The sequence below is a fragment of the Cryptosporidium ubiquitum genome, assembly GCF_001865345.1.
Source record: "Cryptosporidium ubiquitum isolate 39726 chromosome Unknown contig_24, whole genome shotgun sequence".
NCBI classification, from domain to species: domain Eukaryota; phylum Apicomplexa; class Conoidasida; order Eucoccidiorida; family Cryptosporidiidae; genus Cryptosporidium; species Cryptosporidium ubiquitum.
The window spans coordinates 34,579-59,484 of record NW_021639824.1 but is presented as its reverse complement, the minus strand read 5'-3'; the positions used below and the strand labels follow the sequence as shown (position 1 = coordinate 59,484).

At 33.0% G+C, this 24,906-nt stretch overlaps 10 protein-coding genes across 10 annotated transcripts; 3 read left to right on the top strand and 7 right to left on the bottom strand.

Moving 5' to 3' along the window:
* Nucleotides 1-27: 27 nt before the first annotated feature.
* On the bottom strand, nucleotides 28-2,934 carry cubi_03315 (uncharacterized protein; the record flags this gene model as incomplete). Its single annotated transcript, XM_029020328.1, has 1 exon — nucleotides 28-2,934. One exon carries the CDS (start codon nucleotides 2,932-2,934, stop codon nucleotides 28-30), a length of 2,907 nt encoding a protein of 968 aa, XP_028874041.1.
* A 395-nt stretch (nucleotides 2,935-3,329) lies between these two features.
* Nucleotides 3,330-4,565, bottom strand: cubi_03314 (nitrile hydratase activator like P-loop ATPase; the record flags this gene model as incomplete). Its single annotated transcript, XM_029020327.1, has 1 exon — nucleotides 3,330-4,565. The coding sequence occupies one exon, from the start codon at nucleotides 4,563-4,565 to the stop codon at nucleotides 3,330-3,332; it is 1,236 nt and encodes a 411-aa protein (XP_028874040.1).
* Nucleotides 4,566-4,871: 306 nt separating this feature from the next.
* On the top strand, nucleotides 4,872-6,236 carry cubi_03313 (transcription initiation factor TFIIB; the record flags this gene model as incomplete). The annotated part of the gene is made up of 1 exon (XM_029020326.1): nucleotides 4,872-6,236. One exon carries the CDS (start codon nucleotides 4,872-4,874, stop codon nucleotides 6,234-6,236), a length of 1,365 nt encoding a protein of 454 aa, XP_028874039.1.
* Nucleotides 6,237-6,260: 24 nt separating this feature from the next.
* cubi_03312 (DNA dependent DNA polymerase alpha inactive calcineurin like phosphatase subunit) lies at nucleotides 6,261-8,138 on the bottom strand (the record flags this gene model as incomplete). Its single annotated transcript, XM_029020325.1, has 1 exon — nucleotides 6,261-8,138. One exon carries the CDS (start codon nucleotides 8,136-8,138, stop codon nucleotides 6,261-6,263), a length of 1,878 nt encoding a protein of 625 aa, XP_028874038.1.
* Nucleotides 8,139-9,283: 1,145 nt separating this feature from the next.
* On the top strand, nucleotides 9,284-13,429 carry cubi_03311 (coatomer protein complex subunit Alpha; the record flags this gene model as incomplete). The annotated part of the gene is made up of 1 exon (XM_029020324.1): nucleotides 9,284-13,429. The coding sequence occupies one exon, from the start codon at nucleotides 9,284-9,286 to the stop codon at nucleotides 13,427-13,429; it is 4,146 nt and encodes a 1,381-aa protein (XP_028874037.1).
* A 619-nt stretch (nucleotides 13,430-14,048) lies between these two features.
* cubi_03310 (uncharacterized protein) lies at nucleotides 14,049-15,389 on the top strand (the record flags this gene model as incomplete). The annotated part of the gene is made up of 1 exon (XM_029020323.1): nucleotides 14,049-15,389. One exon carries the CDS (start codon nucleotides 14,049-14,051, stop codon nucleotides 15,387-15,389), a length of 1,341 nt encoding a protein of 446 aa, XP_028874036.1.
* A 94-nt stretch (nucleotides 15,390-15,483) lies between these two features.
* Nucleotides 15,484-16,659, bottom strand: cubi_03309 (26s proteasome regulatory subunit S10B like AAA+ ATPase; the record flags this gene model as incomplete). The annotated part of the gene is made up of 1 exon (XM_029020322.1): nucleotides 15,484-16,659. One exon carries the CDS (start codon nucleotides 16,657-16,659, stop codon nucleotides 15,484-15,486), a length of 1,176 nt encoding a protein of 391 aa, XP_028874035.1.
* A 589-nt stretch (nucleotides 16,660-17,248) lies between these two features.
* Nucleotides 17,249-18,043, bottom strand: cubi_03308 (uncharacterized protein; the record flags this gene model as incomplete). Its single annotated transcript, XM_029020321.1, has 1 exon — nucleotides 17,249-18,043. One exon carries the CDS (start codon nucleotides 18,041-18,043, stop codon nucleotides 17,249-17,251), a length of 795 nt encoding a protein of 264 aa, XP_028874034.1.
* Nucleotides 18,044-18,189: 146 nt separating this feature from the next.
* On the bottom strand, nucleotides 18,190-19,290 carry cubi_03307 (uncharacterized protein; the record flags this gene model as incomplete). The annotated part of the gene is made up of 1 exon (XM_029020320.1): nucleotides 18,190-19,290. One exon carries the CDS (start codon nucleotides 19,288-19,290, stop codon nucleotides 18,190-18,192), a length of 1,101 nt encoding a protein of 366 aa, XP_028874033.1.
* Nucleotides 19,291-20,652: 1,362 nt separating this feature from the next.
* cubi_03306 (uncharacterized protein) lies at nucleotides 20,653-24,663 on the bottom strand (the record flags this gene model as incomplete). The annotated part of the gene is made up of 1 exon (XM_029020319.1): nucleotides 20,653-24,663. One exon carries the CDS (start codon nucleotides 24,661-24,663, stop codon nucleotides 20,653-20,655), a length of 4,011 nt encoding a protein of 1,336 aa, XP_028874032.1.
* Nucleotides 24,664-24,906: the final 243 nt, after the last annotated feature.

The following is a 24,906-nucleotide window of genomic DNA, read 5'->3' as shown; positions in this document are numbered from 1 at the left end:
CAAAAACTCCCTTAGTTTTAAACTTAATTATAAATAATTAGTACTCACATATACCGAAGTTGGCGCCAAAAGTTGGCATGGATTCAAAATATTTTGCATGACTTTATTTAAAGTTTGAATAGAATTTGTTTGTGATTCTAGCATTTCAGAGGTTTCTTGGTCGTATTCTTGTAGGATGGATGCTTTCTCTAAGCATAGTTCGAACTGGGAGTCGTCCACAGGTAAAGTGAAAATAGTCACTATGTTAAGTCCAGAAGGCAGTTTCCCAAAACGCATGTATGTGGAGTTCTTATTAAATTGCCTAACTAGCTCTGCAAAAGTGGGAATTTTGATTCCATCTGTAAATTCTCCAAATTTTGGAGAAAGAATTCTTTTTATTTTTAAGTGTTCAATAAGTTTAATTAGTAGTAAATATCTGATATGTATATTCATTTTAAATTCTTCCGAAGAAAAGTCATCTAGACTACTGATATAAGTATTTAGATGATTCCACATACTAAATAGTTTAGATACTAGATATTTGCTTCCATTTTGTAGGTTTGGATCATTGAGTTTATTATGTTGGTTTTCTTGGGAAATAAAATTTTTTAGATACCTTTCAAATAACAAATATAATAGAGAAATGCATGTTAGCATAAAGGTAATAGATGTGATATCCTTATTACGTTTAGAAATCATTGTAATGCTATTAGAAAGTAGCCAATTGTTCTCAGATAATAGTCCAAGAAGAACTTCAATAGTATGAATAAGATAATCATCGTTTATAGACTCTTTAAGAATTTTAATAATGGGGGATGAGTCAAATCTAACTTCCATACCTGTTTCCTGAGACTTCAAATACTTTAGTACTAAGCTCGATAATGTGTTATCTGCTTTCTCTATAGAATTAAGTATTGAGTATATGATTAATGTATTAAATAATAATCCCGGGATTTTCTTAGTAGAGAGCCATATTGGTAAAATTTTAAGCGAGCAAAGTATAATTCTTTGCCTAAGCTTGATAAGATCCTGTGAATGTTCTTCATCTGATTCCTGTAAATTCGTGCTGATCATATACAAGGTCCAGAAAATTGTCTTTGAAAAACCAATAAAATCCAAATTTTCGGACTGTTTTTTTCCATTTTCAACTTGGATTTCAATCAGATCCAACAACTTGTTCACAGATTGGACCAAAAATGTAATTTGATCGGATAAAAGAGGCTTTGTACCATAATATATAATAAACTGCTTATATGCTTGTATAATTTGTGGAATGTTATCGTTAATTTGAAGTAGGTTCTTATTTATAAGATCTCCTGTAAAATTGGTTTCACCGACACAATATTGGTCATTGTTTGATTGTTTCAGTTCAAATAGTGAATCCAGAGCCTCAAATAAAGATAGTTTTAAACCTTGAGATTCAGGTCCTAAAGTCAATTTCTCAGCCTTCTTCTTTACATTAGCAATTAATTGTATGAACATATCCCTATTTGAATCATAAGATAAGTATGAAAAAATTCTTTCTCTGATAGATTCAATCTGTTCTTTTGAAAATAATTTTTCTTTCCATATTTCTCTGTCTTCTATACCAGGTACTGAGTAAAACGATAATTTTTTAATCAGGTCTTCAGTTGTTGAATCCTCTAAAAAGCAGCAATTCCAAAAGTTGGGATCTAGTTTCAATAAATGAATGGCTTTCTTAATTTTCAAATTGTCTCTGGAAAGTAGATTTTCTAGACAAGTCTGATTATACCATGTAATCATATCTAAATTTAAACAATTATCCATTGGATGGTCACTATCAGTGGGTAATTCCGGTGGATTGTCAAAATCTTGAAAAGATTCTGAAATTTGAAATCCAAAATCTACAATATTTGAAGTGTTTGCAGATTCTAAAAGAGCACCGGATGTATTTCCCTGGTTATGCTCAAATAATTGGCCATTAGTACAATTATAAATGAGTCTACAAATAAAAATCAAAGTAACTAAGACAAATTCACTGTCTAAGTTACAAAATAACTGGTTGATTTCAGACTCAAAATGATTGAAAATATCTGAGCCATCATTTTTACAAATAGCTGTAATAATTGCAAATAGAGGAAACAACGGCTGAGATTTCTTACTCTGATTAAATGAGTCAATTATTTGGCTTTCTAGTTCTTTCATACCTTCAATCCCAGAAAGGTTACCATCCTCCAAAAGCACATTATACAGTTTGTGATATTGTCTAAACATAAATAAAATGTGAGCTTCTTTTTTATACTCAAGCTTAATTCTTTTTAAACCGTGGTTGAGAATTGGAATTAGAGGCATAACAGTTGAATTTTTAGCACTAAACCCTTTATTAAGTGCGAGCTTAGAACTAGAAAAAGAATCTAAATACTTTCTATATGCAATGTTAGTCTCGAGCTGAGAAAAACCTCTCCATAATATTAAAGACTCCTTATTTACTCTTAGTCCAAGTAAAATTGCAGATCTCGCCTCTTTTGCATTCCCATTCTGTAGTTCCCTATCAGACATTATAAGCCAAAAAACACCATTTCTCGGGTTATGTTTAAGTGCAGAAATCAAACATCTTTGTAAGGCTTTTGAAGATCCTGATTTTAAGCAAAAGTCAACGTTTTGAAGCCAAAGTTTTTCGTCAGATGGAAATTTCCTGAGAGCTCTCTTAAAGATAAAATGAATTAAACGAATAATTGAATAATCGCCAATAGTACGTTTCCTTAACTTTAAAGCCCTTGTTCGAGTGTTTCTGATTCTTTCTAATTCATATTCATAGCTTAAATATTCCAAAAAGTCTCTCAAAGTCGGAGTTCTGGATGCTATTTTATACTCAAAACCCCTTCGACGCTTTATTATTTCTCTAATTTCCTCCCCTGAGAATACTTTACGCTTTCCAAGGTCCAAGAGTTCAGGAACCATGTCCTCCATCACTCTTTGTACCTTATCTGCCATTTTGTTGCAAAACCTCTAAATTAAAATAAAATGATAAGAAAATTTCCAACAATTTATTTCTCTCTATAATAATGAAATATTAATTACCTGTCAAAATTTGATTTTTTTCGAAATTATTTTTTTTTCTTTATGCCGGTGTTGATTTGGCGCCTATTCCGGTATACATGTTTGAATTTTTCGTTGTCAGAAAAAAATGCAAAAGAAATGTTGTCCACATGAATGCATGCAGCTTAGTAATACAATTGAAGGAAATAGAATGGACGAGGAATTCATCAAAATGATTTATAGGAGAAACATAATTTTTATTATTTTTTATTGAGGTTAAGACTAATTAAATTACTATAATTAAGAAAAGATGTGGTAAATTAACTGGTGAACTAGTCATAGTTTTGGAACTATTTGATTATACAGGATGTTAAAAGTGTATTGAGATTATTACTGTCAAGTTTAATACCCAAGAAGAAAAATTTCGAGTTTTCAAGGTTTTCATTGATTTTAATGGGTAAAATTTCAAAAATTTGTCCAACACCTTGCAAAGCATATATGCCAGTGGAATCACTTTGATAATTGGAATTGATTGAATTTTGAGCTTTGAATATACCTTTAAATCGGATTAATTTTCCATATTTAGAATTCACAGAATCATATTTCAAAGGCTCTTGATTCCGTTCCTCCATATGTCCTTTGTTCTCATTATCCTCTTCTTCCTCCCAAGCAACTTTTGCAATTGCTCTCTCAAGAGACTTAAGGTCAAACAAGGTATTGTTATTGAAAGAAATAGTGTATGAAGAGATATTTTTGAGTAAGGAATTGTTAGAATGTGAAGAAATTAAAGAATTATTGAATGCTCTATCGATTTCGTGGATTATTTTATGAATATTAAAAGCATCAAGATCAAACAGCCATTCCATTTTAACTTGGGATTTAATTGCAGTAACCAAATGAGCAATTGGGTTAATGGCTCTTACAATAGCTTGAATTTCTGCTAATGCCTGGAGATTATCTAAAGAGCCTTCTGACTTATTCTCAATTAGATCAGTTTTATTGAGAACAATTTTGTTTGCAAGCATTATTTGCTTAATTATTTCTGGAGATAAAAGTTTCTGTGGAGTGTTATTATGACTTAAATCTGAGTTTCTTTGTTGGCTATCATTTTCAACTAAATTATTATTAGGATTACACCTAACTTTCTGATTAATCAGGCCCAAGTCAAGGTAATTTTTGAAGTTAAAAGTATCAATTACAGTAATTACTCCTGATAGCTCAACACTACTTTCAAGTTCACAATCTAGCCAAAACTTCTCAATTATTGGCTCTGGGTCAGCAACTCCTGTTGTTTCCAGTAATATTTTTTCAAACTTTCTCATTGATAATAAATGCTCAATTGCTTTTAAGAGCTCATCCTTGACTGTACAGCAAACACAACCATTTGGGAGCTCAAAGAATTCCTTAAATAAATTGCCGTCCTTATCCTGCATTGTAGGGGCCTCAATCCCCATTTCATCAGAAAAATCATTTTGTATTATGGCTATCTTTATATCCTGGTCATAACTACTTATTATATGACGCAAAAGGGTAGTTTTACCTGATCCCAAAAATCCGGTAACGATGTAAATTGGAACTTTTGACATGACTGTAATACAGCCAAACAATATCAATATTTCAGCTATTTCTTTTTATGATAACCATTAATTCACCTATGTAAATGTTCTTTAATTAATTTGGTATAATTTCCTCAAGTTAAATGTCAATACTTTGGTAAAATTGCAGTTGGCGCCAATATTTTTTTTTATGCTGATTCTATTAAATTGTAATAATAATAATATAATTCAAAGGAAATATAAAGGAGATTAGAAAAAAAAGCAAACTTTCTTTGATTGAGAATTAAAAGGTAAAGGGATCTAAATTCTAATTATCAAAGCTAGGAAAATATTGCTATGAATTCTGATCTTTCTTCAGGTGTTAATTACAATTTTAATTCAAGCACTGCAGGTAATATTGGCCCTGGCTCAGATTCTCAGAACATGAATGGCTCTCAAGTAAATGGAATTAGCAGTATTGGTAATAGAATTGATAATCTCACGATAAACACTCCTAATGATTCTAATGCTACAAATATGCAAAGAAATAAACTTGGAAGTTCAATGGAGGGATTAACTGCTGGGCCAATTAGGGCTTCAGACAAACTTTTATCAGATAAAAAAGGTGATTTAGGGAGGAGTAATCCATATTCAGAAAGGAAAGTACAACAATCTTCAGGAGTTGGCGAGTCAGGCCAACAAGCTTCAATGATAACAACTCAGTCTGGATTAGGTTCTAATAGGGATTTCGATAAACCTGGAGCACTTCCACATCTGTTTAGAAGTTTTAGGGCTGCCAAATTTTGCAAGAGATGTGGAGCTGGAAATTCTATTGTTGTTTATGATTCGAAATCTGGATCTGAAATTTGTACTAGGTGTGGAGTGGTGGTTGAAGATAGGGTAATCAATGAAGAACAAGAATGGAGATCATTTTCAAATGATGGAAATGATGGAAATTCTAAGTCCCGTATTGGTTCTGTGAATGATGTTTGGCTAGATGATGGTACGGATTCTCAGCTACTGGTAGGGGACAAGAAATTAATGAAAGCAATGTTAAAACATAATACTCAAGCGTCGAGTGATCGTATGATTAAAGAAGTTTTCAATCAATTAAGACAAATAGCAAACAGTTTCTCACTTCATGATAACATTATTGAAAGATGTAAGGAGATTGTTAAAGAACAAAGTAACTTGAATATATTAAAAAGTGGCAAAAAGAATGTACTTGCTATTGTATATTTGGCATGTAGGGAGGAAGGAGTATCTAGGACAGTTAAAGAGTTATTATCATTTGATAGAACAATTTCAGAGAGAGAGTTAGTGAGGTCGATTAATAAATTAAAAAAAGATTTACCAAGAAGAGGCCCGACTTTAAGTTCCTCAGCAGCTGAGTTGATGCCAAGATTCTGCCATTATTTACAGTTATCTCATGAAATTGTTGGCATTGCAGAGTATGTTTGTAGGACTGCTGAACAATATATTAATAAGAGTCATCGCCCAAATTCACTAGCAGCTGGAGCAATATACTTTGTATGTAATTTGTGTAATATCCAAATTGAGATGAAAAGTGTTGCTGTTGCAGCAAAAAGTGGTGAAACAACAGTTAGAGGTGTTTACAAAGAACTTTTGTTGGTTGGTGAAAAGCTATTACCAAGTGATTTTACTCCGAAGTTAGTTGGAGGAATAGATACCTTAAAGAGAAGATCAAAGATTTTTGAATAAATTTAAAGTACTATATGTTTGGTTTTAATTTTTTAAAAAACTAATTTCATCAGCACAAATGCGTTCTTCTATGAATAATGGAACTTTACATGTTTGATCATCCGAACTTTGACAAATTTGAGATGCTTGCTGAATTTGTGACTCTGTTGGAGGATTTATATATAAAGAGATTCCAGAAAATGGTTTATCCCCTGTTGGATTAACAAAGATCCTACCAAGTACTGATTTTACAAAAGGAGAAGAACTCTCAAAAGGAGTGATAATAATATGAGGTAACTCCCCAGATAAAGCAAGCTTTTGAAGAAGTTTAGGATTTATTGGATGTTGTACTGGGAAACAAGGATATAAGGTTCTTTGATATAGAAATTGGCTAAGTACAACTTCTAGTGGGAGATTTCCACTTCTAGTAGTAATACAGGAATTGAAGATTGGAGTAACTATATCAGAAGAAGTAATTGCAATTTTGATATCATTAATATAAAGCTCACAAGGATTTGATAAGAAATAAATATTTCGACAAAACGTGAATGTTTCGTTACTTGTATTTGGAAAAAATGATTCTTTAAGCCCTGGCTGTGGAATTGGAAAAGGATGTGCTGCATCGTATTCTGATGGGATAATATATATCTTAACTTTTTCATTTTTTCGAGCAAAACTTTCAATTGCTCTATAAATATTTCTTTGGAAGAGATCTTCAAAAGTAACAAATGTGTTAGATTCAAAATCAAACAAGTCACCTTTTTTAATGGATTCATTTCTTACATCAATAAAAGGGCCTAATAGGATAAGTACATGTGGTTTTTCAGTATTTGCATATTTAAGTATTTCTGTAAGATAATCATAATTGAGACTTTGCCCATCAGTTGTGAATGGCCCAGAAAAGATCATACATTGTACTGGATGTTCTCCTTTTCCAGCATAAAACTCAGGAATATTTTTCAAATCTTTAAGGGTTACCTCTACAGGCTTCGGAGGTAATCCACCAATTATTTCTTTTGCGAGAATGCAGCTTTGTCCAAATTCATCAATCTCAGTATTACCAAGAATAGCTACTACCTGCCCGGGATACAAAGCAACGTCTCCATTTACATCTCTAAGCTTAAGTTGAGAAACATTTCCTGAACTAGAAGCTCTTGTACCAAGTAATAGTACGCTTTGCTCATTCAAATTTCCTTCATTATCACAACCTATTGCTCCCAAAGTAACTACCACTTGCTTTCTTGTTTCTCCTACTGGAATTATTGGATACTTATTTCCTTGATCATCAATCCAAAGATCTGAACAATTTGAGATAATTTCATCAATCAAGCTTTGAATTCTTCTGTCAACTTCTTTACTATATGACTCTAAATCAGAGTCCAACCAAAGAGAGTCCTCCGAATTTTCTACAATTCTCTCTGCATAATACTTTGTGAAGCTTTTATCCGTCAAACATCCTTTTCTACGTTTAATATGGTCATTAAACAAAGATTGGACATTAATTTTAAAGGCTAACTTTGAGTTTGGAGAACTTTCTGATCCCATTTCTCCATAATCAAAATCTTTCATGGAGCTAGAGAAACTTTTAATATTTGTTAATCTTTCAGAATTTTCAAATCTTCCTTTTCCTGTTGGAGAATATTCGTTAATCTCACTGACGCTTTTCCTATTTAAAATCCTCATTGAAAATTTATCTGTGGATTTATTCAACTCCAATTTTTGGTGTCCAGAACCTATTTTATCATTGACTGTTAAAATGGAATGCCCCAAGTACTTTTCCACATGGCTTATAAATTTCTGTGGGTTGCTTAATGGGTCAGACTTATGGATTACCTCAAAGCTCTCCTTATAATTGTCATATTCCTCTCCCAACAAAGTTTGGATTCTTTCAATAATTTGCACTCCATTTTCTTTAGAGCTCATTTTTTTTTTTCAAGTTTGGTTTTACTAGAATTTAACTCTATACAGAAAAAAAGTATATCAAACGGCTCTTCTTTATTTATTTTTATATTTTTTTTAAATTTATTTAAACAAAAATAAGTGAAATAGTAATTTAATTCGAATAAAAAAAAAAACATTAAAAAAAAGTTAAACTTTCCCACATTATGTTAATTATTTATTCTATTGCCGCGCATTATAAATTTTATTTTACATAATATTTATACCGGTATTTTTACATGCAATAGTACCGGTAACTAAAAAATAACATATCATAATAAAAACTTTTGGTTTGAATTGATGTATATTAAACCCATAATAAGGATGGTTGCATTATTTTATCAAGAAACTTTTTAGGAATAGCATTTTAAGTGGAATGATCTAATTGCAACCTTTAATTCTTTTATGATTCCTCCCCACTCTTTTTAAAGACTAGTTAATCTTTTTCTCTCTAGATTTATATAATTCTTTTGTTTCTGACAAATACTATACGTTATATAAATAACATTTATAACTCAAATTGGTTTAAATTATATTGTAAAAATAATAATTAAACAAATGGTTTGTCTAAATCTTACTATTGTTCAATTTGTAGTGAATGGTTATTAATCCATGTTGCCGCCAAAAGGCGCCATGCTCACAGAAATACCCCTCAAAATAAGAATATTCCTTGTAATATGATAAAATTGAAAGAGTTGAGGGAAAATAGAAAAAGGAAAAAAAGGAATAAACTCTTTTCTTTAATAATTTCAATAAGGAAGAAGAAAAGGTAAAACAGTATAAACATTAACACAGCTCTTTCCTTGGTATAATTATTATCGGGTGATTCTGAGAAAAGACTAGGAGCTGGCCTATTAAAGGGATCTCTTTAGTCACTTAAAAATTAAAAATTATAATTATTAAGGAAAAAGTTGATTTTGTTTGAGATTGGAGGATTTATTATATATTAATAATTAAAGTGGATTTTTTTTTGGTACAGGTTTCCTTTCCAAAACATAATAATTGTTATTTTAAGATATCAAATTAATCATTAATATAACGAATTATTCGATAATTAACTTAAGTTTTTTCAATTTTTGTTCTTCTCTTCCTCCTCTTTCTTCCATCTTTTTTTTATATATGGGAAGAATATGTTGATTAAGTGTGAGAGCAAAAGTACCCGAGCAAAGGGTTTATCCTTTCATCCAAAACTACCTTGGGTTCTTGTTAGCCTTCATAATGGTGTGATCCAGTTTTGGGATTATAGAATTGGAAGCCTACTAGATACATTTGAGGAACATGAAGGGCCAGTGAGAGGAATTGATTTCCATGAAAGTCAACCAATCTTTGTATCTGGAGGAGATGATTACAGAGTAAAAGTATGGAATTACAAAGAAAGAAAATGTTTATTCACACTTTTAGGCCATTTAGATTATATTAGAACTGTTGAGTTTCATAAAGAATACCCTTGGATTCTTTCTTGCTCGGATGATCAAACTATGAGGCTTTGGAATTGGCAGAGCAGAACTTGTATATCTGTGATCACGGGGCATAATCACTATGTAATGTGCTCAATTTTTCATCCTCACCAAGATATCATAGCTTCAGCAAGTATGGACCAGTCTGTAAGAATCTGGGATTTCACTGGACTTAGGGAAAAGACTGTTAAAGGGCATTCATCACACTCCAGTTATTCTGTATCTATGTCATCTTCTCACACTATGCCTGCTCATGTTGATATGTTTGGGGCTAATGATGTAATTTGTAAATTTGTTCTTGAAGGTCATGAAAGAGGAGTCAATTGGGTAGCATTTCATCCAACTCTTTCATTGTTAGCATCAGCTTCAGATGATCGAACAATTAAACTTTGGAGGTATAATGATAACAAGGCTTGGGAAATTGACACTCTTAGAGGACATTTTAACAATGTTTCTTCTGTTATTTTTCATTCAAATAAAGATTGGCTTTTATCTAATAGTGAAGATAGAACTATTAGAATTTGGGATCTCACAAAAAGAGCATGTATCCATACTTACAGAAGAGATACTGACCGTTTTTGGACTATAGTTAGTCATCCAACTAACAGCCTTTTTGCTGCTGGGCATGATTCTGGTATGATGATCTTTAAACTAGAACCTGAAAGGCTTCCTTCAGATTTTTGTTCTTCAATGAATCAACTTTGGTACATTAATGACAGATTCCTTTATATGTATGATGTTAAAAGCAAAAATGTGCATTCAATTCTTCCCATGAAAAGTAATAATATCTCCAGTAATATGTTATGTCCAAGTAACTTTTATGTTAACCCATTCAGCCCAAATGAGCTTTGTTTTCTAGTTTACTATAAGAGAGATGCTTTTAATGGATTAAATAATAGTAGTTCTTTAAATAATGGATTATCAAATGGCAATGCATTACAATTCACATATGATATAATTACAATCAACTCTCTTTCACAGCTGATTAACAATAGCTCTGGTCAAAATAACTCCTCTAGTAGCTCAAAATGTAAGAGTGGACTTCCAGGTGTAACTTCTGTAATCTTTCTATCCAGAAATAGACTAGCAGCCCTTGAAAACGGTGGTCAAACCATTTCCATAATATCTTTAGATGGTGATATTCTCAAAAGATGGGAACTCCCTTGGATTGCTCAAAAACTATTTATGGGAAGTAACCAACAGCAAATCATCATCCAATCCGATGATTTCCTTTATATTTATGATATTTCGCAAAGGGAATTAATATCAGAACTTGTCATTTCTAATCTTCAAAACCATCAAGTTGCCGTTATTAACAATAAGATTGGACCAAATTTCCAACAATGTCTGACATTCAATACTGTTTGTAGTGAAACAGGGGAGTCTTCCACAGGAGTTAGGGCAATTGAATGGAGCCAAGATAAGTCAATGATTGCAATTTTATGTAAATATAACATCATTTTCACCAATAGTGAGCTCCAAGTGATTGCAACCTATACTGAAAACCTTACAGTGAAATCTGGAATTTGGCATGAAACTCTTCCTATATTTATATATACTACCCAAGGCCACATTAAATATGCAATTCCTGGCATTAATGAATCTGGAATCATCCAAACAATTTCAGATAATCTTTATATTAAGCATTATGAAGACTCAAGGAAAGAACTAATTGCTTTAAACCGCTTTGGTAATGTCCAAATTATTGAGAGGCTTAATCTGAATGAAGCATTGTTTAAACTTTCCATTATTAACCAAGAAAGCAACAAGGTACTTAGATATACCAAGGATGGGAACCTCAAAGGACTTTCGACCTTGAATTATCTTACACAACATGGATATCCCGAGGTTGCAATACAATTAGTAGAGAACCCCATTTTAAAGTTCTACTATGCCGTCCAATTTGGAGAAATCATGCAAGCTTACAATATAGTAAAGGAATTGCAGAACTTAGAGATTGAAAAAGAAAACTCAGGCTCTAACTCCAACTTTAAAGGCAATGGAAACCATAAAACAATTCTTCCTAAGCTCAACTCAATGACTTTAGAAACTATGTGGGATTGCCTTGGAAGAAGTGCTCTTTCCCATGGTTTTATTAATGTTGCTGAGAAGTGTCTTCAAGTCACCAAAGAGTTTGAGAAGTTGATTTTACTTTATTATGTAATTGGCCAAAGAGAGTATATGGAAAAATTGAGTAAAATATCCGAAAAACAAAAAAACTGGGCTAGAAAATACCACATAGCTCTTCTTATGAATGACATTCCTGAAAGGATTAACATCCTTAAAAGTTTTGGGCAAATTCCTCTCGCAATTGCTTTAGCACACACTTATGGGTACAGTCAGATAAAGGAAGAACTTCTTTCCCAATACACTGAAGCTTATAGTGTCGATGGTGCAGATGCCTTTGAGTTCCTTAATGTACTCAAAGCCGGTAAATCTTCAGACAAAGCCTGCAAAGAATCATGCAAGTCGTTTATGACTGCTCCATGTATTCCAATACTACCAGCAAAAAAACTCACTGTTGAAGGGCTTAACTGGCCAAGAATTAATATTTCAGAAAGCTCAGACCATCTAAAGTCTTCAGATTATAATGACTCATACTCAAAAAGCACAGGAGGTAAGATGCCGAGTCAGATAGACATATCTTCGGTAAACGGAGGTACCGGATTTGGTTCATCGTCTCAACCGGAATGGGATGATATTGATAATATTGATGTTCCGAATGATATAAAACTGAATGAAGACAATGTCTTTAATGTGGTTGGAGACCAAAACTTACATGGGGACAAAATTTCGGACTCAAATGGCTTATCGAAGACGAGTCTAGGTCCATCATTCCAAGATAGAATCTTATGTGCTCCTGAAAATATTCCAGCTACTTCTTCCAGATATTCTATCATCAATTTAATAGTTGCAGGCAAATACGACGATGCACTCACTATTCTTTTAAGGAAAATGGGAGTTAAAGATTGCAAACCTTTTAAACAAATCTTCAAGATGATCGCTCTTAGTTCTACTTATAGCTTGCCAAGCTTCTCTGAAGGGCCTTGCATTAATTTACCTTTGATTTCAGAAGGATATAAGATGTTTAATGAGAGCTCACCAAATGGACATATCTCCCCAATCATTCTGTTCAACGAGTCAAACCTGATAGAATTGGTGAAATCCGGACAAAAAATGGTAACTTCAGGAAAGTTCCAGTCAGCTTTAGAAGTTTTCCAACAAGCAATAATTATTGCTCCTTTAGTTTTGGAACATTATACTCTTTATTCACAAAACGTTGAACAACTTGTGCAACTCTCTGAATTAATTAGCCAGTACTGTATTGGAATGAGGCTTGAACTTGCTAGAATTGAACTTTTGAATAATTGCCAAGACCAAAACCAGCCGGAAGTGGCGATCAGGAATTTGGAGCTTATCTCATACTTTTCATGTTGTAAGCTTCAGCCATTACACACTTCTCTTGTCCTTAGAAGAGCAATGGGTATTGCTTGGAAACACAAGAATTATATAACCACAGCAAGCTTTGCTAAAAGACTCTTGGGTATTCCAAATATCGAAGATGCCGAAAAGACACAAAAAATCCTTGTTGCATGCGACCAAAAAGCCACAGATGAACATAATATCAACTTTGATCCGCATAGAGATATTGACCACATTATTATATGTTCATCTTCTCTTACCAAAATTAACCCAAAGTCCCAGGACTTTGTTAAATGCCCAGTTTGCTCCAGCAATCATCTTTCACAGTTTACTGGAGAAGTTTGTCCTAATTGCAAAACCGGCGAAATTGGTCTCAGGGTCATTGGAATTCTCTAGACGTTTCAAAATTTTCTTTTTCCATCTCGATTTTTCATCTTTTCAAAACTCTTCGTCATCTATTATTTGTTTTTATAATTCTCTATTCAATTCCCATTTTTCTTTCTTTTATATTTTTTGTGACTACATACAAAAAAACTGTCCACATGGAATTTGCATTAGTAAAATTACTTGCATTAATGCATGCATGCAAATAAATTTTAACAATTCAAAGTTTATTTATCTCCCCCCACGTGTTTAGCTTACTGTCAACAAAATTTTAGCCTTTCCTATACCGTTAATGACGTGTTTTGGCGGGAAATAAAATTAATAAAAAAAAAAAAGAATAAACCAATCAATTAAAAAATGGGTTATTGAAATTAAATAAGTTATTTTTTATGTGAATAAATGCCTAGAAGTATCAATTTAATGTTAATTAGGTTGAGTTTAGTATAAGAGAGCGTGATTTCTTTTGGAAACTATTTACTTTAAGAAAGAAAACGAATAAGATTTAAGTAAATAAAAAAAAAACAATCATAATTAATTGATCAATTAAGTTATTTTTAGCAAGTAATTTTGGGTGAGGAGTTGGAGAATAAACAATTTAGTGATAATCTAATTAATTTTAGGAAATTTAACGATGAAATCTTTGGATAGCCAGGAACCAATTGAGAAAAAGGAAATTGAGTTGGAAGATATATTAAGGACACAGCCAGTGAAGTTTGAAGAAGAAGAAAGTGTGGAAAATTTTACGGAAAATGATTTGGAACCAAGTGTTGAAGTGAACTTAAAAGAAGAAAGCTATCAAGTTAAGCTGAATATCAGTGATTCAACTTTGATAAAAAGTAACATTTCAAGTGTAGAGTATATTCGGCAATATAGTGACAAAAAAAAAGGTTTATTTTTATTAGCAGAGTACTTTTTATTAATTTCTTGTATCTCTCTGGGTATATATATTATTTATCAGGAACATGAGTTAATCAAGTACTTAAAGAACAAGAAAGATTTTGAACAAACTGCCAATTATATTAGCCAAGCTAAGATCATGACCATTATAATAACTCTAGTTGTTGGACTTCAGTTGATCACTAATTGTGTTTTTGGTATACTTTTTATACTATTCAAACGAGGGATTATAGTTAAATGGTTAAACATATTCAAATCCAAGTTATTTATTGATCAGGTTTTTATTTGGCAATCTCCATTTATCTCTCTACCAATAATAATCACAGCTATGGTAAAGCTTATGGTAAACTGTAGATCGCAGTTGGAAGATATTATATCATTTCAAGGATCCAGTTCTAATATTGAAATTTCGAATTTTGTTCTTAATAAACTTACATTAATCATCATTTATTTTTCCGTTTATCTAACAACCAACTTTATTATGGAACTATTTGTAGTTAGAAGACAGTACCTTGGAAATACTATTCAATCCCAGAGACTTGGAATTCTTGATTACTCTATTGCATATATAGGGAACGCTGCTCTTGTTGCTTCATTAATTCTTTATTGTTTCAGATTCAGGTATTCCGATTCAGAAGAAATTAATATAGATCTTAAGTCACAGGTTGACTACTACTATAGAACCATACTTGTTGCTGCTGCTCACTCTGGCTTAATTGCCATATCCCTTGGTATTCTTGGGTATATTGCTTCTTTATCATGCAGTAAAATGCTCATATTAATTTCTTTAATAGTAAAATTCTACTCAACCTTCGTATTCTCCTGGTCTTGCTCTCTTGTTTGGTTTGGAAATCAATTATTGAAGTTATTTTGTAATATTGATTCAATTTCACTAAATCTTAATAGTTTACCCAAACAAGACTATATGGCCTTTAAAAATGCATGTTTTACCCGCCCAAATTTCTATATGATTACAGCTCTAGTAGCTACCCAGTTATCACTTTCTATATTTACTTTGATTTTTAATTTTCTATTCTTAATTAGCAAGAAGATTTGGAAGTCAGAATCGAACTAGCTACTAGATTTAAGTTAGAAGAAATAGGATTAGATCACAATTAATAATAAAATTAAATGAAGTAATATGACTAAAGTTGTTATCCAAACTATTTTTAAACCTTTTCGTAGTCTAGATTTCCCTCCATCTTCTTGTTCTCAGCTAATTTCCTTACAGCTTTAAGGAAATCTTCTTCAATAATGTAATCTCTTTCAGCTCTAATTGCAAACATTCCCGCCTCAGAGCAAACATTTCTCATATCTGCCCCATTAAAACCATCACATAGTTTGCAAATGGCTTCAAAGTCAATTTCTCCCTGTTTATTCAGTTTAGATGAATGAATCTTGAGAATCTCTACTCTTGAGGTTTCATTTGGAAGAGGAATTTCAACTTTTCTGTCAAGTCTTCCAGGTCTCAAGAGAGCTGGATCTAATACATCTGGTCTATTTGTGGCCATAATAATCTTGACAGCACCAAGCTCATCAAAACCATCCAATTGATTTAATAATTCCATTAAAGTTCTCTGAATTTCACGATCAGCTGAAGTCCCTTGGGAAAATCTCTTTCCACCTATAGCGTCAATTTCATCCATAAATATAACACATGGTTGGTGATCTTTAGCATACCCAAACATTTCCCTTATAACTCTTGCACTTTCTCCAATGTATTTGTCTACTATAGCAGAAGCAACAACCTTCATAAAGTTGCAATTCATTGATGAAGCCATGGCTCTAGCTAAAAGAGTCTTGCCAGTTCCAGGAGGCCCATACAAAAGTACTCCTTTCGGAGTCTTAATCCCGACTCTCTTAAATAGTTCCGGATTTGTCAAAGGAAGCTCAATAACTTCTCTAATTTCTCTAATCTGCTCATTAAGCCCTCCTACTTGGGAGTAGCTTATACTTCCTGGATCTTCGTGAAGCATATTGTAAACCATTGGATCAACTTCTCTAGGAAGTCTCCTCATAATGGTTAGGGTAGTTGCATCTAGAGCAACTCTAGTTCCAGATGTTAATTTGCTTTTATCCAACTTTGATCTACATCCCACAACATATCTAGGTCCTGTTGAAGCCTTTACTATACACTTCTCATCATCTAAATGTCTCAAAACTTCGCCTATTATTTGGCCCACACTCTGCAATGCCTTTAGATCATCCTCTGTCTTATCATACACCTTACTTAACTCCCTAATTTCCATTCTCTTCTTTTTCAAACTAACCTCTAACTCTCTATGTTCTTTAACTTTTTGAGCGTAAGTTGCCAAAGCATTCTTATGTTCATCTTCTCCACTCATTTTTGTCTATTTCACACCCACTTTTAAATATTCAAGTTCTATTTAAAGTGTCTTGTATGAAGAACCTAAATATACCTATTCAAGAAAAATACAATCTGCTTCACTCTCAACAGATTTTATTTCAGGCAAGCTTTGTATTTACTTGCTTCCACCTGTTTTCCCAATTTCTTGCGAATCTTAAGAGGATCTGACTACCACCCCTCTTTCAAATATACAATTGAATTGTTTTTACCTTGGATCCTTTCTTGCGCACCTCTCCACCTAAATTTTTGTAAGGAGTCCTCTCAAAACGATCTTGCAGCAAAGTGATTCTCAAGTAGTTTATCTTTTCCACCCACTCGAAATTTTCTCGTTTTTTTTTAATTCAAATTTAAAAATTTTTTGGCTCCTCTTTTTATTGTTCATTACGTTATTAATTAATTTTCAATACCGGTAGAAGTGGGCGCCGGCGCCATGAGGTTTTACATGCGCATGCAAATACTGAGTGGAAATTTAAAGAAAAACAAAACAAAAAAATAACAAATTAATCTATTTAGATATAATTCAAATTTAGTATATTCGTTATTCACATGATAAATTGACTCCTATGTCATGTTGATTCTCTCGCTTGTTTTCGAAGTAAATATCGTTCTCTTGCTTGTTGTATTTTGACTTGTTTAAAATCCTTGCTAGCTTTTGAGACTTCCTCATTATTCACTATATTATTATCTTCAATTGTTAAATTATCAGCCGAACTCGAATCTTTAATCATCAATTCTTCCTTTGAATCATCAAAGGCAACCTGTTGATTACTTTCTTCATCTTTTATTTTGTCCATTACTGGGGAAAATCTCATTTCAAAAATGCTAGAGGGCCCACTAATCTTTAAATTCTCACCTTCTGACAATTTTCTCTTAATAAAAGAATCCTTGAATTTTTTTCTTTCTTCCAAAATGTCCTTATATGAGTCCGTAATAAAAACTTGTGTATTTTCCTCCTCTTGTATTTCCTTCTGAATCTTTTCTTCTTGAATTTCTTCTCTTTCAATGTTTCTCAACTCTACATATTTTTGTATTTTGCTTAAATACTTTGATTTCCCTAAAGAAACTTTTTTTGGCTCCTCTTTTTTCTCCTGCTCCTTTTCAATCTCACGCCCTTTTATTTCATTTGGCTTGTCAAAGTCCTCCAGCAACTCCGGATGCTCATTGTAAAAATTAATTGATTTGTTATACTCAAAATTAGCACTAATGCTTTGAAAATTATCAGAATTTGTTTGATCAAAGTCTTCTATATTCCCCCTATTTTTACCACTTATCACTTCTTTTTCATCAAAAATATTTCCCAGACTTTCAGACTCCTTTTCTTTAGATTTACCTATACTGAAAGAAAACTTCCCCTTTTCCATTTCAAATGTGTTTACAAATTAGAAGTTAAATTGAAAATTAGTAATACTTACATCTTTCAAAAACTATTATTCAACTCTTATTGATATCTACCTTTAATATTTATTTTAACTTAATCATCTTGGCGCCAAAACTCCTTAGACCCTATTTAATTTATAACCCTAAGTTGAGATGCCATTTTGTAGTATCTATTTGTAATAATGTTACCCCTTTGTCGAGATACCAAGATCTTATTTTTAATTATGGGAACCATTTGTGTCTGTTGTTTATAGATACTCTGATTTTCATTAATATTACTGTTGTTAGTAGTATTCATTGTGGCATACTTATTATTATTAATAGTATTAGCAGTAACATTACTACCTTTTTCCAGGTCGGATAAAGATTTTGTTTTGAAAAAGTTGAAACTTTCCGACTTTGAAGCTAAATTTTCATTAAAACTTTGAATATTCTCCATAGATTGGCAGTCTTGAAGTAATTTGTTTGCTTTAGATATCTGCTCTTTTTGAATAATATTTCTTTCGGATAACTGAAAAGCTTTGATAGTTTTGGGTAAATCCAATGTATTTGGGTTTATTTTCTTTTCTTTTTCGTCATCATTCTTCAATCGGCTAGTTATTCTTTGACTAACAAAACTATTCTCTCTGTCCAAGGGCTCCTCAAAAATTTGATTTTGTGCCAAATTATAGTTATCATCATTATCATTTTCCTTTTTAAACTGCCAACACATGTTTTTACCTTCATTCCTCTCATCTACCAAAAACATTAACTTTCTAGAAACTCTATTACAAGCTATTTCTTCGCTCTCTAAATATTTACTCGTATTGAAATTAATTCCAGTTTTTCTCAAATTATAGTCTTTTGGAGGAGTTGGAAGTGATTTAGAAACAAAACAAATCGGATAAGGAAATACTCTGGAATCACTCGAGAGACCTAATCTACTCTCATCCACATTATCAATACCTGATTCAACCATAATTTCCGACTCATTTTCTTTAACCATCCTATCTGAACACACTATAACCTTTGTACTAGATTCAACATTTAAAGAAAAATTTAATTCGGTTTCTGAAATTAAAGAATCCCTACCAATTTTAGATTCATCTTTGCATTTGTTTTCTATTAAACTACCTTGATTTTCTTCCTCTCCCTTATTTAATCTACTCCTAAATAAAGCCATTTTTTCTTTTAATTCCGCCATTAAACATCCATAATTAAAAGCAGCATCTCTGTTTTTTATTATTGGCATTTTTACTTTTGAATATTCATATCACCATCAAGTACATTGAGTTCTGCTATTTTGGTCTTTCTCAATAAGAACTCCTAATCCAACCTTGTTTAATTTTACCAATTTTCTACCCTTTTCTTTAAGTATAAATAAAACTTTTAATTCTTTTTGATTTAATATTTATTAGTATTTCTATACTTTTCCACTAATTTCAATAAAACGAAAAAGAAACAGAAACCCAAAAAACCTCAATTTTAATCAGTATCCTACACTTTCCTCTTTTCTTTTCCTCTTAATCACTATATTTCTCCTATTCCTTTTTTTCTGTTACTTACTAGTCACTTCATGCCTTAACACAACTGCATTTTCTATTTTAGGCGCACAAATGTGTGCCGACCCTCTTTAGGCGGCAAAAGTCCGGTTGGGCCCACTATTACAAATTATTTGCATGCAAATTATCAACCCTTTATCGGCGGCAAAACCTAGGGCTAAATTAAAAATGTATACAAAATAGAATTGGAAGTAGCAAGAGCTGAAATATGACATTTTTTCTAAAAAAAAAATAGTTATTAAATGGTCACATTAAAGTGGTCATTTTTAAGTATTATGGAAATTAAAAGATTAATTCAAATGTAAGGTTTAATGCCACTTTCTTTATTGGCAATGATTCTAAATATTAGTTATTGCATTTGAAGGATATATATATATATACTTTTTCCCGCTTTATTCTGAAAGTATAAATACTCTGAGGGGAAGAGATAAAATGAAAAGATGAATTAAATTCCAAATTCTTTCCATTATATCCGTAATTAATGTGAGTCTTCTCTCTTAAACCACATAGGAGCTAACAAAACTCCAAGTAGCATCCCTTATTTCCACGTAAATTTCCTTAAGGCCGGTTTTACTCTGTTAAAGGAGAAAATAGAAAAAGAAATTAAAAACCACATACTTTGATGATTAATACTAAATATCTCAAGGAGAGGGAAATTGTGTTAATATTCAACACAAATTCTAGTATTCAATAATTTTAGCACTAATACTATTATATTCTGCTATTGTAACAGTGATATAAAGTTAGTTAACTAGTAAAATAGAGATTTCCATTTTAAATCAACACTGGACTCCAATGTTAAAAATAATAGAATATTACGGAGCTTTGAATAAATCATCATGTATATAACTTAAGAAATTTTCAAATCCCTTATATTATTTAAGATTATCCGCCAATCCCCTTCATTCTATATTGTTTTTTGGATGTTATTCACTTCCCAATTTATCATAATTAAATACTCGTTTTTACCTTCTAATCTCTATTTCCTGTTCCTACCGTATATTTCTTATAAGTTATCATAGAAATAATAGTACTAAAGTTTATATGCTTAGTTATCCAACAAAGAATGAATCTATAATTAGATCTTCATCCCATGCATTTCTCTTAATCCATGGGTTTCCATTGTTACGATTTACGTCAGAACTACCATTTCTGCGCTCCGAGTTTTCATCGTTACTTACACTTATGCTTTCATTTGCAACCGAGTTCTCGTTATCTTCGCTACTATTTCTGTTTCTACTTCTACATCCATTTTCACTGTGATTACTCAAACTCTCATCAACGGATCTACCAGACACAACAATAGAAGTTGATACCTTTTCTGTGCCAGATGAACTCAAACAACTTGTATTATTATCTTTCCCAGAAATTGAAGAGAGAGATTTTCCTGCTTTTATTCCTCCCATTCGTAAACTCTCACTATTTTGAGGAGTTTCAACATTTATTATAGTATCATTGGTATTCAATACTGAGACTTTATTACTATTGTTAGTGTTAATATTAATACTTTCGATACGATTATTAACAGAGGAACCATTAACACTATTGGCTCTAATATTGGTACAAGTAGAGGCGGAAATAGCAGTATTGGAGGTAGAAGTTGTGGTATTAGAGATTGTGCCACCAATATTATTTTTTGATGTACCAATAACACTTACCAGATTGGAATTGTTACTTATAGATGAAGAAGCCATTGTTTCATTTTCTGTAGAATTCCAACAACTCTCTTCAATGACCGGAGAAACACACCCATAAGAAGATTCTAAAATTCCTACAGAAGTAGAAAAATGTCCAGTGTAAGAATTTTCTGACGCCGAAAAGTCAATAGGAATTCCTTGAGTACTTTGAGGAAGCATTATTGACCCTTTTGGTGGTATCCTATCTCCTTGTGGGGATGAAGAAGTGGATGAAGAAGATGAAGAAGATGATGACGAGGACGAAGATGAAGACTTTCCAGATTTGCCAGATGCAACCATACCAGATTGAACCGGATAAGCATTCCCTCCTCTTAGAGAGCTGGGAACAACTGAATAAGAGGTTTCAGAGACAGGATGTATTATACCAGGAATCATTGCTCGCCCTGCTCCAACTCCAAGTATTGATTGTTGTTTATCTGGAGAGATAGTGGTTGAGCAGGAATTGGGTCCAACAGAAACAGGAGATGAAATTGAAGGGGAAGAAATCTCTGAAATCATCATGGGTGTCGAAGATGATGTGGCTTTAGAACTTGCTGAAGAAATTATCCGTCCAATAGATGGTGATGAACCCAACTTTGAAACATTTGTATTCATAATCCCAGCTCCTGCATATGATGAAGCATTTAGTAACTCTTCACCTTCAAAAGACTTCTGAACATGATCATATCTTAATCCCCCTAGGGGGACACAGGCTCCGGTCAATCCTCCAGGGGTATTTGATGGAGTAGTAGACGCAGTCGAAGAAGCTGACATATCTAAACCTTTGTGAGTCATTGAATCTTTGAATCCAGGCTCAAGACCCACAAAATCCGCTCCTCCGGATATTGTAGGATGCAAAACAGATTTGTTATTTGGAGATTGACTTGAAATCATAGAAATCTTTCCAGGGCACGACTTTTGGTCTGGAACTGTTGCGGAAAACTCTGCATTACCAAAAGCTATCATTCCATCTATAGAGGAATATACAGAATCTTCTCCTGGCCTGGCCCCTTCTTCACTTACACTCTGGGGTACCACCCTCGGAGATCTTGACTCCACTCTAATTACTGCCTTAGAAATTCCTGCCTCTACACCCCCTACTTCTCCTTGAATTGTATTATGGACATTACCCGCGGTTAATAATGGAATTTCATTCAAAACTTCTCCTATTTTCGATGATGTATAGCTGCCTGCACCCTTTAAGTTGCATACGCCATTACCCTTATTCGGTACTTTTGTAGGAATGCAATCTGATGGCGATGCTACAACTCTTCCTCCTATTTCCCTTTCTATTTCAATTCGGGTTGATCTTCGCTTTCTTCCTGTTCTGCACCTTGTACTCACTCCAGAGCCACGATTATCCTCATATAACCCATTAGAATTATACTTACAAACACAATCCATGCCTGGTTTTATACATGCAGGTCGGCCACACGAACCAGAATTTCCCGCCATACCATTACCGCACTGCACACATTTACTATAAGCAGTGCCTTGCTGACCATTGCTTCCATTTGGATTTGAATAGAGGTATCTAAGTCTCCACTCCTCTGCAAGACGTTTGGCTTCATAGAAGCCATATTTATTTACAGAAAATGACTTTTGTTGTCTGTTCTTTGAAGGACCATATACGGCTCGCCATTCTCCTTTTTGGAAATGATAGTAAACCTGTTGTACATGGGTAAAGTAATCAGTCTCAGGAACCCCTTGAATAAGCTTGGCATCAACAGGGATTTGGGATCTGAATCTAACAATAGTACCAGGTACCAATGTGCTAACAGTTGAAGAAGCATTTTGTCCTAGTGTTATTGCATTAGTAAACTTGACGTTACTTCTTTTGCCCCTGCCTGAAGTAGGTGGGTTATTATAAGTCTTTTCAGCTATAGAAGGTTCGTGAGTCCCATTATTACCAGTGGCTCCCTCTTGAACAGGGGTTCCTCCACCTGGTATAATCCCTCTCATACATAAATTACCATTTGGAGCTGCAAGATCAGCATGAGTATCTCCAATGCTCACTGGAGTATTTGTGGATGCAACCGTTGAAATCGAGCATCTTGAATTCGGAGTACCAAACTTAGAGATCCCAAAATGCCTTGTGAGTCCGCTCCCTCCTCCGCAAATACCCAAACCAACATCGTTTAAGTTAATATTCCCTCCAACTGTAGAAACAGTTTTTTCGACCCCTCCTGATACCTTTACTATGTACTCAATATTAGAAAGGAGTTCGAGTGCTCTGGTATAGTAAAACTTGCCATAATCCAAGTCAAAAAATGGAGATTTTGGATTAAGTAGGTGGCTCTTCAACCATGTATAAAGACTCATTAAAATCTCAATAGAAAGCTGGAAATCCTTTCCAACCACCATATTTCCTTCTTTCACTACTTTCAATGTACGACATTTTGATTCGATATTTCTTTTATAAGCATAAATCGGTAATGTTAGATCGATACTGCATTTTACCGCCAATAAAAAGCATGGAGCTTTTGTTGAAAGTTCAAAATTAGTCATTCCAAGCTCAACCAAGTCCGGTCTACAAGCAAATACCTGCTTTACAGAATTTGAATTATTAATTTCCAGCTCAATAATAGCCCGAATTTCTACAACTTCTAAGTACGGATTCAAGATAAACACATTTCCAAGAACTCCAATTGGATGCTCTGTTACTAACCCATATTTTGGCACCCCTTGGCTAACACAAGTCTCGCTACCATTTGAGACAGTATCTGCATTTAAAGATGATGTTGTATTGTTTATATGAAGACTTTGAGACTCATTCTCGAGGTAATTTGAATTTGGACTTAGCACACAGCATGTTACAATTCCGCTATTCACAACTCTTGAGTATGCCAACTCCATCATGCGCGCCAAAACGAAGCATACTGTCTCGCCATATAGTAAAAACCCAGTACCAATATCGTGTGCGCGCCAATCTTTAAATTGCTCAGGAACTTCAGCTTGTAAAGACTTTGAATCTGGTGAAATAGAAACTTTCTGAGAATTTGTGTCAATATTCTCGATCAAAGTGTTAGGTTTTGAGACTAAATTAAAGTTTTTACTGTGAAGTGAGTGGCCTTGTTTTTTGAGAGCCAATGATGAATGGGCAGATATTATTGTGTGGCAACCATTTATGGGATTTTCTGAGTTTTTCTGAATAAGATATGAGAGAGAAGGAGTAATAGAGTGAAAATCATAGCTTTCCATACGGGAACCCTTCGTAAGTAAACCTTCTCTAAATAAGAAATGTACAAATTCTTCCGTTTCGCCTCGCCTCACATTGGCTGTTCCTCCAATGCTTGAAGCAGGAGTTGTTGATGACGAAGAAGAGGAAGAATTAGATAATGATGTTGTCGGTGCGGTTAAATGACCCTTTTGAATTGAGCTTGACATTATTAATAAAATTTTTCTCTACCAAGGAACTCACCCCTTAAAGCAGTATTATGATTTATTATATTACTCTTTTTAATGAGTATTAAAAGCGTTACTTTAATATATAACAATAAGTTTTTTAAAGCGTTACCTCAACTAATTACCATTAATGCATTGAAGTATTTTATTCAATGTGCAATTATTTTCAATATTTGGTTCCCTTTCTCTTTCTTTATTTTCTTCAATCCAACACACTCCTTAATA